This window comes from Salvelinus alpinus, chromosome 12, assembly GCF_045679555.1.
Source record: "Salvelinus alpinus chromosome 12, SLU_Salpinus.1, whole genome shotgun sequence".
In the NCBI taxonomy this organism is placed as follows: Eukaryota; Metazoa; Chordata; class Actinopteri; order Salmoniformes; family Salmonidae; genus Salvelinus; species Salvelinus alpinus.
The window spans coordinates 42,278,909-42,299,762 of record NC_092097.1 but is presented as its reverse complement, the minus strand read 5'-3'; the positions used below and the strand labels follow the sequence as shown (position 1 = coordinate 42,299,762).

Genomic DNA, 20,854 nt, shown 5'->3' with positions numbered 1-20,854 from the left:
CAAATACATTTAAACTCAGTTTTTCACAATTCCTGACATTTAATCTTTGTAAAAATTCCCTGTCTTAGGTCAAATAGGATCACTACTTTATTTTAAGAATGTGAAATGTCCGAATAATAGTAGAGAGAATGATTTATTTCAGCTTTTATTTATTTCATCACATTCCCAGTGGGTCAGAAGTTTACATATACTCAATTAGTATTTGGTAGCATTGCCTTTAAATTGTTTAACTTGGGTCAAACGTTTTAGGTAGCCTCCCATAAGCTTCCCACAATAAGTTGGGTGAATTTTGGCCCATTCCTCCTGACAGAGCTGGAGTAACTGAGTCAGGTTTGCAGGCCTCCTTGCTCGGACCCGCTTTTTCAGTTCTGCCCACAAACTATAGGATTGAGGTCATTCCTTTTTGATGGCCACTCCAATACCTTGACTTTGTTGTCCTTAAGCCATTTTGCCACAACTTTGGGTCATTGTCCATTTGGAAGACCCATTTGCGACCAAGCTTTAACTTCCTGACTGATGTTTTGAGATGTTGCTTCAATATATCCACATAATTTTCCTGCCTCATGACGCCATCTATTTTGTGAAGTGCACCAGTCCCTCCTTCAGCAAAGCACCCCTACAACAGGATGCTGCCACCCCCGTGCTTCACGGTTGGGATGGTGTTCTTCGGCTTGCAAGCCTCCCCCTTTTTCCTCCAAACATAACGATGGTCATTATGGCCAAACAGTTCTATTTTTGTTTCATCAGACCAGAGGACATTTCTCCAAAAAGTACGATCTTTGTCTCCATGTGCAGTTACAAACCATAGTCTGGATTTTTTATGGCGGTTTTGGAGCAGTGGCTTCTTCCTTGCTGAGCGGCATTTAAGGTTATGTCGATATAGGACACGTTTTACTGTGGATGTAGATACTTTTGTACCTGTTTCCTCCAGCATCTTCACAAGGTCCTTTGCTGTTGTTCTGGGATTGATTTGCACTTTTCGCACCAAAGTATGTTCATCTCTAGGAGACGGAACACGTCTCCTTCCTGAGCGGTATGACGGCTGCGTAGTCCCATGGTGTTTATACTTGCGTACTATTGTTTGTACAGATGAACGTGGTACCTTCAGGCGTTTGGAAATTGCTCCCAATGATGAACCAGACTTGTGGAGGTCTACAATTTTTTTCTGAGGTCTTGGCTGATTTCTTTTGATTTTCCCATGATGTCAAGCAAAGAGGCACGGAGTTTGAAGGTAGGCCTTGAAATACATCCACAGGTACACCTCCAATTGACTCAAATGATGTCAATTAGCCTATCAGAAGCTTCTAAAGCCATGACATCATTTTCTGGAATTTTCAAAGCTGTTTAAAGGCACAGTCAACTTAGTGTATGTAAACTTCTGACCCACTGGAATTGTGATACAGTGAATTAAAAGTAAAATAATCTGTCTGTAAACAATTGTTGGAAAAATGACTTGTGTCATGCACAACGTAGATGTCCTAACCGACCTGCCAAAACTATAGTTTGTTAATTAACAAGAAATTTGGAGTGGTTGAAAAACAAGTTTTAATGACTCCAATCTAAGTGTATGTAAACTTCCGACTTCAACTGTACATTAACAAATTACCTCAACTAACCTGTACCCCCACACACTGACTCGGTACCAGTACCCCCTGTATATAGCCTTGTTATTTTGTTACTTTTAATTATTTTTTATATTTTTTTTTACTTTAGTTTATTTGGTTAATATTTTCTTAACTTCTTGAACTGCACTGTTGGTTAAGGGCTTGTAAGTAAGCATGTCACATGTATTCGGCACGTGACAAATAGTTTGATTTGATTGACTTTTTCCTATCAATCTAAAAATGTTATAAAGGTCCTGTGAATTGGCTAAGATGTTATAGGGCTTTAGTAACATGTTTGTTAATGATTGTTTACCTACCAACTACAGTAACAGCAGTCTTGCATTCAGTCTATTGATTTATGGAATTCACATCTTGGCCACACATAGCCTTTAATAGTCCAACTGTACACGCATCAATAGTATTACACGTGCCAAAAGATTTGGATGCTGTTGAATGAGTGAACAGCACTACCCTTCCTCCTGGAGGGTTGGAACTGGAAGATTGGGGGGGCTCGAAGTCTGGTTTTAGTTATAAAACAAGGCTTTCTCTGTACTCCTAGCACAATAATATTGCTTTTGGCACCATGAGATTACCCCCCTTATACATGGAAGAGATCCCCAAAAATGGAGGGGAAAAAGAGGAAAAGTGAAATGTTGGCAAGACACAGAGGTAGGTGACTCAGGACAGCAAGTTACCAAGGTGCAAAGGCCTTCACGTGAAAACCTTACCAGACACGTTGCAGCCTGCTCCCCGGGCGCCTATGAGGCGATGACGTGGACGTCGATTAAGGCAGTCCCCTGCACTTCTCTGATTGAGGGGTTGGGTGAATGCATCCAGTTGTGCAACTGATTAAGTATCGCCTTTTCCCTTATTTTTCTGATGCCATTAAATCCAACTAAATGTGTCACTGTACTGACCATGAATGGTTAAAAGATGCTTTTCCAAAATGTCAAACTGCTCACTGTGTTTGCAACACGTGGAATGTGATTGTGAACTCTGACCCACCATGATGTTAATAACGGCAGCACAACAGCTCCAAGATACAAATTCAGTGAGAGCCTTCTCATATTTCAAGTTTAATGTATTAAAAAGAAACGACTAATTACAATTACATCCAATGCACATGTAGGAGAGTAAATGAGAAGCATGTTTGGGACATAAATAAGAGCAGTGAAAACGACAGACCCTCACTGAGGCCCCTGGAGGCCCCCTGAAGAAGCCTACGAGAGGACAAAGCCATTTTCTAAGGAATTTGGTTTCAGGCAACAGAAGGCAGAATAGAGTAAAGACAAAATGAGCAAAAGTGCTTTCAGCTTTGGTTTACAATCCTCACAAAACATCAACACAGAAAATGTAGATGCACCAGAATAAGAATCATGACAATAAGGATGATGACCACAGACACGTTAGGCCAAACACACTCGTTGGACAGGCACAACGCACTGTCATCTGTGCAGATGAGTGGTGTGTTAACCAATGTCAAACAACATGTTGTGGACTACAAACATTTCTTACACATTCTTAGATTAGTCGTTTCTTGTTGATGTGACTGAGGTGCTGAAGTGTTGCAAAAGCAGTCCGCGTGTGACACAGACAGCTATGTAGATGAAATGAGTTCCTTGCCACAATGCTAAGCTTTACTGAAGGTCATGAATTTTCAAATGAAGCAGTCTTTTCCAAATATTCCAGTTATTTTCCACAGCAACATTAGAGGCATAAAAAAATTAGACCATAGAAAAAGAGACCATTACAAAAAGGTGCTGAAAATTGCTGTTGATTTTCCTCGCCGTATCTGCAGTTGGACCAGATCAGAATTGGGTGAGGGTGTAGCCGTCTAGCCGAGAGGTAGGACTACCCAAGCACAGCACAGGTCTCTTTGGACAGAATCTTCACAGTGGCAGTCTCTTCGTAGAAAAGTAGCGTTCTTGTGTGATGCGTTAGCTCCTCTGTTGTTGAAGATTCAACTCTCTCATAAGTTTCAACATGAGTAAAAAGAGAGGCACATTCTAACAAACTACAGTCTAACTAGTAACCCCAGTACACTTCTAACTAATGACAGTTCACTTAGACACACACAAACTCAATAATACAGCTGGTTAGCATTCATACACCTTGCAGGCATCTTAGTTCTAGTTATGGCTGTTAGCTACAGATGTCTTCCAGCTCTGGTGAAGGGAGGGATAGATCACTACAGTATGGACCTTCATTTCTGCCACACCTGCAGCGCACCCACTCACTAATAACATCAAGTCAAAATAGAAGGCCTGTTGTTTTGCCCACTTCAAATGCTGTCCCTTTCGCTTGTGTGGGTAACTGGAGGGTACTGAGGGGTATCTTCAGTCCCCTCCTTCCTTCATCGTGTTGAGAAGCAGGCACTCCCATGTCCTCTCCTCCATGGATCAGTCCCACAGAGCAGCTAGTGCCCATCCCTGACCAGGAAGCCCCCTGAGCACCAGTAGAGGCCAGGACTAGAACCAGGACCAAGGTGTGGTGGTGGTGGCTTCCCCCATATTGCACGGTGTCAGCGCCTGCTCCTCCCAGCCTCAGTGGCGCACAGTGAGGAGCCCCAGAGGGAGCAGCAGAGTCAGCACAGACCAGACTTTCCAGACAGGGGCAGCACCACTCTTCCCCAGCTCTCCCTGGGCACAGCCCTCGCCCTTGTACCCACTGTAGCACTGGCACTGGAAGTGTTGACGGTACCCAGCCAGCTCCCCCTGGCTTAGTTGCCCAGTCACCTTCAGCCTCCCCCCCTGGCTGCTGATGCTGTGGGTGAGGGGGCTGAGGTGCAGGTAGGCATCAGTGTCTGAGTGTTTGCGGAGGCAGCGGCCATGGAAGCCGCACAACTTCTGACTGCACAGTTCTGCTGCTGTGGAGACATTGAATAGGTACCGGCCCAGTGGACCGCGGAGGTACTCACTCAGACTGGAGCAGCTGGCCTGGAGAGAGAGACACACAAACAGCGACACACACATATACCCACAGAGTGAGACAGAGGCACAGACTCAGAATGGAAATGAGAAACTCAGACAAAAACAAAGTGGGGAATTGGAGGTCAAGTGTGATACGGGGCAAACAGAGACACCAACACATGTTAGCATTTAATGTGGATAGACAGGAAATAGTCATTACATAGTAGCTACAGAGGGGAACACCAGACTGATGACTCAAACTAGGCATAATCTATGAATGATCAAATAGGTGTGTCCCCCAAATGGCAACCTATTCTCTACAGGGCCCTGGTCAAAAGTAGTGCACTACGTAGGGAATAGGGTGCCGTTTGGGAAACACCCCAATTTGAACATTCATAGATTATGCATAGTTTGAGTCATTATGTTGGGAACAGGGAATCTTCAGGGAGAACACTCCCATTGCTGCAGCCGTAAGTATGTTACAGAGGGGAACACCAGACAGAGGACTCAAACTAGGCTATGCATAATATTGAATGATTAAACAGCTTGAGTGATGAGAACACTCACATTGCTGCTGGCGTAGGTATGGTCTCCCCAGATGATGACCCCAGATGCTCCCAGGGCTACACTCTCCCCAATAGTGGACACCAGGTCTGTCTGCACACACACAATCACACACACAAGTTCAGTATGGAAGTTGGCAGCCCATTATGAACATACTAGCCATGTTTGAGATCGACTACATTGCAGTCGGCGACGACCCGTCAAATCATAATGAGTTGTCATCATGACGTCAGGTGATTTGTAGTTCAGTCAGTCTGCAGTGGCTGACTACAGTGACATTAACTGTAATCAATCTGAAACACATGCACCACCCTCTATGAACAGGAACACACACATCATTTAATCATTTCTTTAACACTGACCAGCTGAGCTGACCCACACCCTTTACACTTCATGTAGATGACGTCACATTATATGGAAAAGATGGTGATTCAGAAAAGAATGTCAGAGGAACTGACACATATCTCTTTACTCCCTGGTTTAAACACAGATGTGTCACTCTCCCACGCACATCCTTTCACTCCGACACATCCTTATGGAGGCTTCAGACACACTCAAAGTAAGAAATGAAGCATGATACAATATATAGGCTAACCATGATCTCTCGTTCATTCAGAATAATCCTACAAACACACATTCTGTCTCTCCCTCTCTCCTCCAATGTGTCTGTGTGAAGAGTGGTCCAGTGGGAAAGTAAACACTGATACCCAGGCTGCCTGACAGCAATTTATTCATCCACACACACACAACAAACCTCACAGCACACACACATTAGTACCAACCTCTCCAACCGCACCCCTTCAGCACACACAACCAACCTCTCATTTAAATCTATTCTGTCAGTAATCTATTTCCAATTGTCTCTTGACTCACTACTACAGTGAATTTGTCTAACTCCCCTCATCTATCCCTTGGTGAAACAGCTGCAGGAAATGTAATGAAAACTGCTGACAGAAATGGGAACCAGCGAACAAACGTCACTCTTCAGACGAGCAGTGGAGTTTTTCCACAGGGTTTTCAACAGAGTGGTTGAACAGTACATTCACACGCACGCACACGAAATTAACTTGAACTTGGGGACAGTCTGTCTTCCTGCATGCATTTGTCCTAAACAGAACAAAACTGGACAGTAAAGAGCGAAGGGAATTATTTAGACTAGGCTAATGGCTCTACTATGGCCCAATCAATTCATTCATGACTCTGGTGTGGGTAAGAATCAGTTGCTGCTTGAGATACAGTATTTTGTGCGCAATGGGTGTGTGTGTGTACTCCAGATTAGTGCATGTGCGTGTTATTGGAAAGTTCGCCAAGGGTAATTATATTTGGTGTAGAAACCGCAGAGAGACATATTTAGGTTTCTGGGGAAACACAGGCAACTCTGTTGCTGGACATGCAAAGCCTGGTCATGTAGGAGTGTGTGTGGACATGTAAATGTTCTATATTTAGCCCTGACATATTAGCCTGGCTTTCTTTAACACAATACGATCCAGACAACAAAGCATTCAGATCCTCATGGGCCGGTTTCCCAGACACAAGTTAAAGGGATACTTTGGGATTTTTGTCAATGAGGCCCTTTATCTACTCCCCAGAGTCAGATGAACTTGTGGATACCATTTGTTTGTCTCTGTGTCTAGTATGAAGGAAATTAGAGGTAGTTTTGTGAGCCAATGCTAACTAGTGTTAGCACAATGACTGGAAGTCTATGGGTATCTACTAGCATGAGTAATTAACAACCTACTTCAAACTGCACGGAGAGACATAAAAATGGCATCCACGAGTTCATCAGACTCTAGGGAAGTAGATAAAGGGCTCTATTTCCAAAATCCTGAAGTATCCCTTTAAGCTTAGTCCTGAAATAAATACCATGGTCAATAGAGAATCTTCATTGAGAACGCTTTTAAGACCAGGACAAGGCTTAATCTGTGTCTGTAAAACCACCAGCCCTATATTTTTTAGGCCCTGGTTAGAGTAACACTTGCCTTGTAAGACCAGAGGGGACTGACAGACTATAGTATGTCACTCAGACCGCACTCTTGGTTAACATGTTAAAACGTGATTTGTTGAACACTTTTTTGGTTACTACATGATTCCATATGTGTTATTTTTACTATTTTCTACATTGTAGAATAATAGTGAAGACATAAAAACTATGAAATAACACATATGGAATCATGTAGTAACCAAAAAATTGTTCAACAAATCAAAATATATAGCAAAGGGTTGCTATTTGAAAAATCTCAAATATAAAATATATTTTGATTTGTTTAACACTTTTTTGGTTATTCTACAATGTCGGAAATAGTAAAAATAAAGACAAACCCTTGAATGAGTAGGTATTCTAAAACTTTTGACCGGTAGTGTACATCAGGGTTAATTCAGTCTCACACACACACACTTTCGACAAAAAAATAACAGTTGTGGTAAGAGGCAGCTGAGAATTTCAAAGCTATAGTGTGTCTGATTGATTTCTTACCGGAATAACAAAATCAGAGATATCAGGTCTCTGCATAGCACAAGTTATGGTCATGATGAGTAGACTAATCATATCTACAGTATAGGGACAGAATCAGGCCTATAACATGGGCCCTCTCACCTCAGTCAGCGGAGTCAGCTCGTTGGCATAAGTAGGCCGGGTATAGACAAAAACAGGCCGTGCCAGCCCGTCACCCGCCGATGCCAGACGCATCCCCTCCTTCACCCGGTTGCGGACAAACTGCTGCCCAAACATGGTGGAGCGCAGCACTGTGCTCATGTAGACAGATGGGAATAGGGCCGTGCTCTCAGTCCATAGCCAGGTCAGCTGGTCATTGCGGGACACCTCCACGTCAGGGCAGCGGCCAGTGTAGTTCTCCAGGCCGCTCCGGTAGTCATGGTTGTAGCAGTCTGGAAACAGGTAGAACCCCCACAGCTGGTTGGGCCGCAGGCTCTTGGCCAGCCGCAAGGTCTCCAGCATGAATTTCCGGGCAGACAGCTCAAACTCCTGCTGGGCCACTTTCCCCACGCGCTCCAGGGGCCACTCCAGGTTTTTGTTGGCCACCAGTTGCCGGGATTGGTTCCGGTATACGTCCTTGACGTCCCAGTTGCGGATCCACAGCGGACGCCACTCCTCCCAATCGATGACGGCAAGGCCTTTGGCGTTTGGTTCACTTATGTACTTGTGAACACCTTCGGGCATCTTCTCGTAATGCTGCGTGAGGCTGGCGGCCTGTGGGAGCCCACCGTTCACTGCGGTGCCGTCCCGCTCATAATATGGATACAGCCCTAACCGGTCCTTATAGAAGATGGTGAGGTTTTGTCTGACGAAGCCCTCGTTAGGCGACGCCACAATCTGGAACTGCTCCAGTGGGAAACGCACACCGTGCCGGGGGCGGCAGTCCTCTGTCGGGGCATTCCAGGCGAGGAGCAAAGGCTTCTGGGAGAACATGGGCCATCTAGTGGGCTTCAGTTCTTCAGCTCCGAGGACATTCCAGGGAGTGAGCAGAGCCAGGAGCAGCAGCCAGGGCAGCTGGCCAGTCAGGGCCAGGAGAGAGTGAGGCGCTACCCCCATGGCCACCTTCTCTGCCCTGGAAGAGAGACACAATGTCAATGTAGCTCTTTACAATCACAGCCTAGGAAATGAGTCTTTCCAGTTACTCAGTTTCTCTGTAGACTATATAATTTGGCAGTGATACGAGCTATTTTTACTGAATGAAATGGCATGTTTACTTAATATACATTTCTCCAGGTGCCCTCACAAACCATTTCTAACTGTGGTATGTAATAATACGTCTTGAGCAAGAGTGTGTGTGTTTTCAACTTCAAATCAACATTAACTTCCTTTCACAACACTGATTGGCACACATATGGTGGGAGATTGCCAACCATTATGACAGGGCTAGCTTGTAGGATATCTCTGAAATTTAAGAGAGTATCTTGGTACTACTCTTCATACTAACATTGTTGGAAGGTCATGTAGCACTGCAGTAAAAAACACAAACAAAAGACAGACACAAAACTGTCTGACAATGCATGGAGAGATAATATATTATTTCCAGGGTTGGGTAGGTTACTTTCTAAATATAATCCGTTACAGTTACTAGTTACCTGTCCAAAATTGTAATCAGTAACGTAACTTTTGGATTACCCAAACTCAGTCATGTAATCTGATTACATTCAGTTACTTTTAGATTACTTCCCCCTTAAAACACATTAGAAGAAGACAAAAATGTATGTTACCAATTGAACGACATCTATTTCAGGATAAATCAATGTTAAAGTTTACATAGCTGGCCATATATGGATGTAAAATGTTACTTTATGGGTTGGTTATGTAGGCTTCTTCTAACCCATCGCTTTCTACTACATATAAAAATAATATGAGTCAATTATATCTTTACATTAAAAACCAAAGTCTATCAGAATTCCAGTCATTCCAATAAATGTTATACCCCTTGATCTTCAAGAATAGGTCTTGGAAATATGGAATTATAGATTAGACAAATAGTTTTACCTGAGCATAACCCCAAAACTAAGGACTTATTAGCCTGCCCTACTCTGTTGTTTATGAGTTTGTTGTCATGGAGGACTGATTGGGCTCATTGATTCCAGTTCAAAAATAAATGCTGTGCTCATGGAATGGCAAGCTTTGAGCACTACTGAAAAGTGCTATTTACATGTGAAAAATGAATGCCATATGCTGCATTTGCTACAGGTCTATTGTTGACCTTTTTGTTGGTGACACTTTTTGATATCTTGATAATATGCAGCTGTTTAATGGGCAAATCCACAGATGAAACAATAACAAAATTGACACCCCGCCTCTGTTTTGGTAAAAAGCTGAGGGATGGGCCTGGAGAAATGTAACCACTCTCAGATTAATAGACAGAGCTACAGATGGAAGGACTGACCATCCACGATATCAAAAGTATTGTTTTAACCATGTTATGAGGCTATACAGTGTTTGTTCACATTTACAAACATTTGAGAAAAACAAGATTATATTTTAGGTTCTAATGGAGTGTAACAGTTGAACTTAGCTCATGAGTCATTATAAATTATATTCTTCAAGAATTAAATGGATATATATATATAATCTATAAGTCAAAAATGTATGTAGCAACTACAGATTGCCACTTTAAGTCTATCAAGAGCATGTGTCCATTAGGCCTATGGATTTTTATTTTATCAGCATGAATTTGATTGAGCAATAAAAGCCCCACTTTTATTCCATAGGCCGCTGTTGCAAGAGCGTATTTTTCACTGGATGTGCACCGGTTTCAAAAACAATGATTGCTAAACTTAAACTTCTTGAATTCAACCATTATTGGGTTCAAATACACATTTAGATTTGTGAACAGCCATGCACAACAACCACAATCCGTAAGGAGCAAATAACTAAATGAGAGCAGTGTGATTCACATCAATGCGCTATGTAGATATCAATAATAAATTATATCCGTATCACCGTAGACTACACCACTGCTGTCATCCTCACCTCCAAGCGTTTGTTCAAATTCGATCATCTTTGGATGCCGACAGTAGTCGCACCATTGTAAGACATAGCTTGGACTGTAGCCTTCAAAAGCCTATTCCTGCGCTTTTCCCGCGATCGATCAAACACATTTTGTGTGTCATCATAGTGGTCTCTGACTTGTGGTCAGACTCGCTCAGGTGGAACAAATTGTATTTTTTTTCAAACCTGATTTGAATGTCATTGAGAAAACAAGTCTAAAATATGTTTTTCGCTAACATCCTTTCTGAATTTAAAAGTAACCCTTGAAGTAATCATCTAGTTTTTCAAAAGTATCTGTAATCTGATCACAATATTTTTGCTGGTAATGTAACGAATTAGCTACCGTTTTTGTAATCCTTTACATGTAACGGATTACACCCCAACCCTGATTATTTCTGTAGACCAAAACATACTGATGACTGCATTTTACCCTGTTTTTCGTGTTTCTGCTGGCCTCGAAACGAATCGAACAATACACTCAAATGTATAACCAAACCAGCTCACCAGTTTCAGACAATGTGAATGATTATCATTACTCGCTAATTCGTTAATCAAATAAGTAATTATATGCATACCAAATTCCACAAACTAGTACGAATACGCGATGTAGTTGAACACGCGTACACCGTTAGCACGAGCTAGTTTCAGTCCTTGCATTTACTCATTACATTGTAGCCAAATACAATAACTGAAATTGAATGATACAGTTGCGAACTGTGCAATAATGTTACACTACTTGCTACTGTAGCAACACAAGTTTCACTAGTTGACCAAGGGAATCTGACCTGTAGCAGACGACTAGATCAGGACAGCGGTTTATTCCACTAGTGTGGTTTCAAACAAAAAACGACATAGAAGAATCTGCCGACATCCTGGTATACATATCTCCTCATGGTGGAAATGTTCCACCAGTCTTCTTGCTAATAACATATTATAATCAATACATTTTTCGTGAAAATCCCATCTTCCCAACAACGCATCGCGCCCAGTTCCAAGCAGAGAAACGATGCGCTACGAGTTTAGAACTGCTCGTTCCATTCTACGGGAAAGGGGGGATACGTTCAGAAATTGACGTCAATGTTTAGGTCACTTCGTCTTGATGAGGAGTAATACATATGTCATTGGACTAATTAATGTCAATATATATTTATGTGCATGTTAAAGCCATACTACTGTATTTGTAGCGTTTTTGGTTTGACGTTTGTTTACGATTACTCCCTTTAAATGTCAATAGTGGCTTAGTCTTCCAATTTCGCTGAGGGGTAGGATATCACGCCAGAATGTGTTCTTTAAATTAAGATAGTCACATGTAGGAACCAATCCAATTAATTATGTTTATGTAGGTTTAGATAGCAGAGATGTGGGTGACTGGCACTGCTTGAGTTGAACTACTGAAAGACTAGCTAGTCTATAAATACCACGTGTTACAGGAGTGTGGATGTCCACTTTAAACGAGCACATCCTACTTTTAGACTATGTGTTTGTTATAATTCAGTCATCTTAATGTAGTCCTTACTGATACTTTTCAGTAATTGAAAAGCTGTGACCATACTCTTTGACATCTTTCAGGAAACTGAAATAAAGCATACAGCAAAAAAGCTTAAAGCTGTCTAACTACATCCACGCATCTGCAGTTCACCCTCTAGAAAGTATGATGTCCGCTGACCATGTGCTGTGGACATAGCTGCTGTTCCTGTGAAAGTTGGGAGCGACCATTGCCTCTCCATGCTGACTCACCTGGCAGGGTCAAACTTATGAAGGGGAAAGCATCTCTCATGGCTGCTGACCAAGCAGGTTAAGACCTACAGCAGGAATTTCTCGCTCTCTTTCTCACTCTGTTTGTTTGCAGATGTAATTTCAGTACAGGGAACACAGAAGACCAGACCATTTTAAGTCAACTGGGATACCTTAAAGTAACGTATCATGTAAACAGGGCCTGCCTGCTTTACATCAGTGCAAGGTGTATATGCCTGTAGTCTGATCTATCTCCATTGAATGTCCATGATTTAAAGCCTTCCCCTCTCTCTAAGCCCTGTGGAGCTGGCAGTAATCAGGAATTGCTACTAACACACACCTGGAGGTAAACTACAGTAGTAGTGAAGCCACCGTGCTTCTACCTCTTCATTGCTTAATTGCTCTTTGGGGTTTTAGGCTGGGTTTCTGTTTAACCACTTTGTGACAACTGTGGATGTAAAAGGGGCTTTATAAATACATTTGATTGTATATAGCCTCGTTATTCTTATTGTTACTTTTTATTATTACTTTTATTTTAGTCTACTTGGTAAATATTTTCTTAACTCCTCTTGAACTGCACTTATGGTTAAGGACTTGTAAGTACGCATTTCACGGTAAAGTCTACACTTGTTGTATTCGGCGCATGTGACAAATAAAGTTTGATTTAATTTGATTGAATGATTGACCACAGTAGAGTGCATTTACCGCAATGCAATCAGTGCCTTAGTATGCCACCCACACACAACTAGGCAACTACAGGCACAGATGTGTGGTGCTTTGAAGTCTGGCCTAGGGTCCACTGTTGTGAAATCCAGACAGGAATCTACTTGACAGGAACAAATCATTCAGCAAACCAGAGGGGATTTTACAGAATGTTTTTTGAGAGGAGGGCAGTGCAGTGCAGAGAAGAATGACAAAGATGTTGTGGAAATGTGTTTTGTAGTTTGAAGTAGTTAACGAAGGAAGAAACTCTAGCGGGGAAGTTTAGGGGTGGATTTGTTTTATGCTACACTCCCTAATTGATAGCATGCTAACAAAACTCACAACTTTTAGACAAGAATCTCCCATGCATAGACTACACACACACGAAACAACTATGAAAAAGCTGAAAACACATGAAAATAAATGTTAGAGTAAATTGGAATATTATCAAATTAAAATGACTTAACACACTGAGGCCTGTGTGTGATATGTTTAGACATTTTACAAAAGGCATCAATGTGATGTGCCTCCTGTCATAGCAGACTATGAGAAACGGTGTCTGAAATGCAACTGGTAATCAACCTTGGGTAATTGATTCAGGAGTAGGGCACATTACTTTTAGATGATGGATACATGCATAGTAAGAAATGGAGTAAAAAAAAAAAGGAATGCAGACAAATATGTGATAGTCAATTGTTGAATAAATCGGTCTCTGAAGTTTTTCCCACTTACCCAACAGAGGCTAGAGTCCTTTTCCTTGCAAATCCACTGAAGAGGACTGGATGTGTTGTACAGACCAGTTTCTTTCCTCCCTATAATGTTGGCTAAAGTGTCCTGGGTCCCCCTGCATTGACAATCCCTTGAGTGTGTCAGTAGTTAAATGCAGAGATCCAGCCTTACATCTTATTTCAACCTCTGACAGACCCCACCTCTGTCCCGCCCATGCAACCATGCCAAATAGACATCAGGCTCATGAACTCAATAAAATATAACTCACCACTCTCACCAAGGTTAGGGTTAGTTAGACTTAGGGCTCAAACAAACCAGAAGGTACTTCCTTCCCTCTCATGCTCATAAGAGTCAATTCCGCCCTATCCCTTAATTTAATGGTAAACTGACAGGTGGTTGGATCAGGTATTATACTAGGTATCAATTCTGAGGCATAAAGATTACTTATTTTACAAGACTAATTATTAGAAGACAATCCCCAAATGCCCAAACCCTACACAAATCCTGTGTGTGTGTGTGTGTGTGTGTGTGTGTGTGTGTGTGTGTGTGTGTGTGTGTGTGTGTGTGTGTGTGTGTGTGTGTGTGTGTGTGTGTGTGTGTGTGTGTGTGTGTGTGTGTGTGTGTGTGTGTGTGTGTGTGTGTGTGTGTGTGTGTGTGTGTGTGTGTGTGTGTGTGTGTGTGTGTGTGTGTGTGTGTGTGTGAGAGAAAGAGATAAGGCACATGTTAGGGTTTAGTGTTGAAGCCAGGGGTTTCCTTTGTTTTTGTCACTGATCATCTGACTGCAGTACGACCTCAAGCGTCTCCCATTGTCCAGCTATTGTCCAGCTCAGGGTATAAAGTTCATTCTGACCCTGTACTGGGGGGAAGGGTATGTCTGGGGTCACACACACACACGCGCACACACACACACACACACATACACGATAACGCTTGGGGCTAGTGTAAAAAGTCTCCGGCAACCCATCATTTTTAGTCTAATCAGCACTGTAAATGCTGTTGAAAGTACACTCAAATGATCATGAATGTACATTCTGTTCTTTGCATTGGGTATTTTGGGTGACTGTTGACACAAAAGACCTCTGTGGTAGGAACATTGCCACTTTGTGCTGCATTGTGTTGAGCCCTATATAATAGACAATTTCTCATTGCGTGATAGACCCTGTCCTTAGTGTGTCCCTGTATAGGCAGAAACAAAAGCTGCTTTTATACGCTGGGCAAAAGCAAGGTCATAGATCAAAGCCAATAACAGTCACTAAACTAAGAAGCTAAGCTTGTGAATAATCTTCAGTGCCAGTTAGTGGGGTTGGTGCTGAAGTGAGATGGATAAGGGTAAAATTAGGGTAATAATCACGGTATTAACTATGTTAACTATAATCATCAAGTTCTGACCTTCATCAGGTTACTTAGTCTGAAATATATGTAGGGTTTAGCAGGAACTTTGTACTAGTCTCGTGCTACCAGACATCACACGATATTCTAGTTTGTTTCTATGGATAAACATAGAACGACTGGAGTCAAGGCTATCTTGGTACAGACTTTCAGCTTGTGTTATGAATGTGTAGCTACTGCTAGTGATGGTAGTAATTATCCCTTTCCTTGCCACCATCATATGTCACATTACATAACTATAGGATAGAACTGGGAAGAGCCTCTGGATGCCTCCAATCAAAATGGTTTGCATTCCACTCATGCACAATGTAACAGTTTAGAATTCCCAAATCTGAAGAGGTAACGCGAGACGAGACAGGGCCAGTTCAAAGACTCCTGTCTGACTGTCCAGCAGGGAGAATGTCACCTTTGACCCTGCATTAATCTACATCCCCATAAAACCACAGGTCTGTTAGGACATACGAGATGGCCAGGGATAACAGAAAAGCCACACGAGGTTGTGGAAAATGGCTCCTTGAATCAATGGCTTTCCAAATAGCTTCTAGTCTTTCTTTGGCTTTTGTTTTCTTTCCTATCCTTTGGCTTTTCTGATGTGTTTACATTTGTTTACAGTTTGTTTGGCTCCAGTCCCACCCACAAACATGTTTCATGGTAATTCGCTAATTGGAACATTACGCAAAATTCTTTGAAATGACAATTACAATAAGTACTATGCAAAACATTCTGAAGTGAGCGCCTCGCTATATGACAGCCAGGGACAGAAAAAATAATAGTTCCCTTCTCGGAAGTGTGATGCTAGAAAGAGCTATTCTTCTACTAATACTTGTTCTTTCCCTAAACTGAAAGAAAAATGTCCTCCGGGGGGAATGGGCATTGAGTTTCCTCATAATTACTCTGAGACTGCCACAATAAGGCCTACAATATGTGAAATACAAACAATATGCTCGTATAAAATCCAACGTGAACAAATAAGACACTCATTATCCATTTTCTTTGGACTCAGAGAATTTGGGGTTTCTTGAAAGCCACAAAGAAAGATTATGAAGTTCAGAACACAACCTACCAAAAAAACGAAACTTTCCATCTCACCTGTGCATAGCACTTCACCAAACCTCTGAAATATTATTGTAGCTTTGTGGAAAAGTACAGAGATAAAAAACTATTAACCGTTGTTTAATCTCCCTCCTTTGACGCAGTGCACACAGCGACTCACCACAGAGTTTTTTGTAGGCTGAAAAGACAGGAACAAAACCTTGTATAAAAGCAATAAAGTGAAGTGGACCATGACACAGCATTCTTTTATCCTCTAAGCAGACAATAACACAGACTTCTTTGCAGGACAAACAAACACACTCAACATACACTTTCAGATGGGCAAAGAACAGGGTGATCATATCAAATTTATTTATATAGCCCTTCTTACATCAGCTGATATATCAAAGTGCTGTACAGAAACCCAGCCTAAAACCCCAAACAGCAAGCAATGCAGGTGTAGAAGCACGGTGGCTAGGAAAAACTCCCTAGAAAGGCCAAAACCTAGGAAGAAACCTAGAGAGGAACCAGGCTATGAGGGGTGGCCAGTCCTCTTCTGGCTGTGCCGGGTGGAGATTATAACAGAACATGGCCAAGATGTTCAAATGTTCATAAATGACCAGCATGGTTAAATAATAATAATCACAGTAGTTGTCGAGGGGGCAACAAGTCAGCACCTCAGGAGTAAATGTCAGTTGGCTTTTCATAGCCGATCATTGAGAGTATCTCTACCGCTCCTGCTGTCTCTAGAGAGTTGAAAACAGCAGGTCTGGGACAGGTAGCACGTTCGGTGAACAGGTCAGGATTCCATAGCCGCAGGCAGAACAGTTGAAACTGGAGCAGCAGCACAGCCAGGTGGACTGGGGACAGCAAGGAGTCATCATGCCAGGTAGTCCTGAGGCATGGTCCTAGGGCTCAGGTCCTCCGAGAGAAAGAAAGAAAGAGAGAAAGAGAGAAAGAGAGAAAGAGAGAATTAGAGAGAGCATACTTAAATTCACACAGGACACCGGATAAGACAGGAGAAATACTCCAGATATAACAGACTTAACCAACCCCCCCGACACATAAACTACTGGAGCATAAATAGTGGAGGCTGAGACAGGAGGGGTCAGGAGACACTGTGGCCCCATCCGATGATACCCCCGAACAGGGCCAAACAGGCAGGATATAACCCCACCCACTTTGCAAAGCACAGCCCCCACACCACTAGAGGGATACCATCAACCACCAACTTACCATCCTGAGACAAGGCCGAGTATAGCCCACAAAGACCGGCCAGGCAGAGACAGCAAGGGCGGTTCGTTGCTCCAGAGCCTTTCCGTTCACCTTCACACTCCTGGGCCAGACTCACTCAATCATATGAACTACTGAAGAGATAAGTCTTCAGTAAAGATTTAAAGGTTGAGACCGAGTCTGCGTCTCTCACATGGGTAGGCAGACCATTCCATAAAATTGGAGCTCTATAGGAGAAAGCCCTGCCTCCAGCTGTTTGCTTTGAAATTCTAGGGACAATTAGGAGGCCTGCGTCTTGTGACCGTAGCGTACGTGTAGGTATGTACGGCAGGTCCAAATCGAAAAGATAGGTAGGAGCAAGCCCATGTAATGCTTTATAGGTTAGCAGTAAAACCTTGAAATCAGCCCTTGCCTTAACAGGAAGCCAGTGTAGGGAGGCTAGCACTGGAGTAATATGATCAAATATTTTGGTTCTAGTCAGGATTCTAGCAGCCGTATTTAGCACTAACTGAAGTTTATTTAGTGCTTTATCCGGGTAGCCAGAAAGTAGAGCATTGCAGTAGTCTAACCTAGAAGTAACAAAAGCATGGATACATTTTTCTGCATGATTTTTTAACAGAAAGTTTCGGATTTTTGCAATGTTACGTAGATGGAAAAAAGCTGTCCTTGAAACAGTCTTAATATGTTCGTCAGAAGAGAGATCAGGGTCCAGAGTAACGCCGAGGTCCTTCACAGTTTTATTTGAGACAACTGTACAACCATCAAGATTAATTGTCAGATTCAACAGAAGATATATTTGTTTCTTGGTACCTAGAACAAGCATCTCTGTTTTGTCCGAGTTTAAAAGTAGAGAGTTTGCAGCCATCCACTTCCTTATGTCTGAATCACAGGCTTCTAGCGAGGGCAATTTTGGGGCTTCAACATGTTTCATTGAAATGTACAGCTGTGTGTCATCCGCATAGCAGGGAAAGTTAACATTATGTTTTCGAATGACATCCCCAAGAGTTAAAATATATAGTGAAAACCATAGTGGTCCCAAAACGGAACCTTGAGGAACACCGAAATTTACAATTGATTTGTCAGAGGACAAACCATTCACAGAGACAAATTGATATCTTTCCGACAGATAAGATCTAAACCAGGCCAGAACTTGTCCGTGTAGACCAATTTGGGTTTCCAATCTCTCCAAAAGAATGTGGTGATCGATGGTATCAAAAGCAGCACTAAGGTCTAGGAGCACGAGGACAGATGCAGAGCCTCGGTCTGACGCCATTAAAAGGTAATTTACCACCGTCACAAGTGCAGCCTCAGTGCTATAATGGGGTCTAAAAGCAGACTGAAGCATTTCGTATACATTGTTTGTCTTCAGGAAGGCAGTGAGATGCTGCACAACAGCTTTTTCAAACATTTTAGAGAGGAATGGAAGATTCGATATAGGCCGATAGTTTTTTATATTTTCTGGGTCAAGGTTTGGCTTTTTCAAGAGAGGCTTTATTGCTGCCAATTTTAGTGAGTTTGGTACACATCCGGTGCATAGAGAGCCGTTTATTATGTTCAACATAGGAGGGCCAAGCTCAGGAAGCAGCTCTTTCAGTAGTTTAGTTGGAATAGGGTTCAGTATGCAGCTTGAAGGTTTAGAGGCCATGATTATTTTCATCATTGTGTCAAGAGATATAGTACTAAAACACTTGAGTGTCTCCCTTGATCCTAGGTCCTGGCAGAGTTATGCAGACTCAGGACAACTGAGTTTTGGAGGAATACGCAGATTTAAAGGGGAGTCCGTAATTTGCTTTCTAATGATCATGATCTTTTCCTCAAAGAAGTTCATGAATTTATTACTGCTGAAGTGAAAGCCTTCCTCTCTTGGGGAATGCTGCTTTTTAGTTAGCTTTGCGACAGTATAATTTTTTTTCTTTCGGATTGTTCTTATTTTCCTCAATTAAGTTGGAAAAATAGGATGATTGAGCAGCAGTGAGGGCTCTTCGATACTGCACAGTACTGTCTTTCCAAGCTAGTCGGAAGACTTCCAGTTTGGTGTGGCACCATTTCCGTTCCAATTTTCTGGAAGCTTGCTTCAGAGCTCGGGTATTTTCTGTATACCAGGGAGCTAGTTTCTTATGACAAATGTTTTTCGTTTTTAGGGGTGCAACTGCATCTAGGGTATGGCGTAAGGTTAAATTGAGTTCCTCAGTTCGGTGGTTAACTGATTTTTGTCCTCTGACGTCCTTGGGTAGGCAGAGGGAGTCTGGAAGGGCATCAAGGAATCTTTGGGTTGTCTGAGAATTTATAGCACAACTTTTGATGCTCCTTGGTTGGGGTCTGAGCAGATTATTTGTTGCGATTGCAAACGTAATAAAATGGTGGTCCGATAGTCCAGGGTTATGAGGAAAAACATTAAGATCCACAACATTTATTCCATGGGACAAAACTAGATCCAGAGTATGACTGTGGCAGTGAGTAGGTCCAGAGACATGTTGGACAAAACCCACTGAGTCGATGATGGCTCCGAAAGCCTTTTGGAGTGGGTCTGTGGACATTTCCATGTGAATATTAAAGTCACCAAAAATTTGAATATTATCTGCTATGACTACAAGGTCCGATAGGAATTCAGGGAACTCAGTGAGGAACGCTGTATATGGCCCAGGAGGCCTGTAAACAGTAGCTATAAAAAGTGATTGGGTAGGCTGCATAGATTTCATTACTAGAAGCTCAAAAGACGAAAACGTCTGTTTTTTTTTTGTAAATTGAAATTTGCTATCGTAGATGTTAGCAACACCTCCGCCTTTGCGGGATGCACGGGGGATATGGTCACTAGTGTAACCAGGATGTGAGGCCTCATTTAACACAGTAAATTCATCAGGTTTAAGTCATGTTTCAGTCAGGCCAATCACATCAAGATTATGATCAGTGATTAGTTCATTGACTATAACTGCCTTTGAAGTGAGGGATCTAACATTAAGTCGCCCTATTTTGAGATGTGAGGTATCACGATCTCTTTCAATAATGGCAGGAATGGAGGAGGTCTTCATTCTAGTGAGATTGCTAAGGCGAACACCGCCATGTTTAGTTTTGCCCAACCTAGGTCGAGGCAGAGACACGGTCTCAATGGGGATAGCTGAGCTGACTACACTGATTGCTAGTGGCAGCCTGCTGCCTGGCCTGCACCCTATTTCATTGTGGAGCTAGGGAAGTTAGAGCCCTGTCTATGTTCGTAGATAAGATGAGAGCACCCCTCCAGCTAGGATGGAGTCCGTCACTCCTCAACAGGCCAGGCTTGGTCCTGTTTGTGGGTGAGTCCCAGAAAGAGGGCCAATTATCTACAAATTCTATCTTTTGGGAGGGTCAGAAAACAGTTTTCAACCAGCGATTGAGTTGTGAGACTCTGCTCTAGATCTCATCACTCCCCCTAACTGGGAGGGGGCCAGAGACAATTACTTGATGCCGACACATCTTTCTAGCTGATTTAC

General features: G+C 42.5%; 1 protein-coding gene across 4 annotated transcripts; it reads right to left on the bottom strand.

Annotated features, from left to right (window-relative positions):
• Nucleotides 1-2,664: 2,664 nt before the first annotated feature.
• On the bottom strand, nucleotides 2,665-13,883 carry LOC139536160 (hyaluronidase-2-like). 4 transcript variants are annotated; one of them, XM_071336403.1, is made up of 4 exons: nucleotides 13,737-13,883; nucleotides 7,671-8,640; nucleotides 5,081-5,170; nucleotides 2,665-4,540 (listed from the first exon to the last, which is right to left on the bottom strand). In XM_071336403.1, exons 2-4 carry the CDS (start codon nucleotides 8,622-8,624, stop codon nucleotides 4,148-4,150), a joined length of 1,437 nt encoding a protein of 478 aa, XP_071192504.1. In that variant the 5' UTR covers nucleotides 8,625-8,640; nucleotides 13,737-13,883; the 3' UTR covers nucleotides 2,665-4,147. The 4 variants fall into 4 exon arrangements, with proteins under 4 accessions (XP_071192504.1, XP_071192503.1, XP_071192502.1 ...); XM_071336402.1 differs by lacking the exon at nucleotides 13,737-13,883 and adding an exon at nucleotides 12,306-12,667; XM_071336401.1 differs by lacking the exon at nucleotides 13,737-13,883 and adding an exon at nucleotides 11,354-11,593.
• Nucleotides 13,884-20,854: the final 6,971 nt, after the last annotated feature.

Coding starts and splice junctions, on each gene's coding strand:
- LOC139536160 (XM_071336403.1), bottom strand. CDS start 8,624: ATGGGGGTAGCGCCTCACTCTCTCCTGGCCCTGACTGGCCAGCTGCCC. Junction 5,171..7,670: donor AGCTGACTCCGCTGACTGAG/GTGAGAGGGCCC, acceptor GTGTGTGTGCAG/ACAGACCTGGTGTCCACTAT. Junction 4,541..5,080: donor ATACCTACGCCAGCAGCAAT/GTGAGTGTTCTC, acceptor CTCTCTCTCCAG/GCCAGCTGCTCCAGTCTGAG.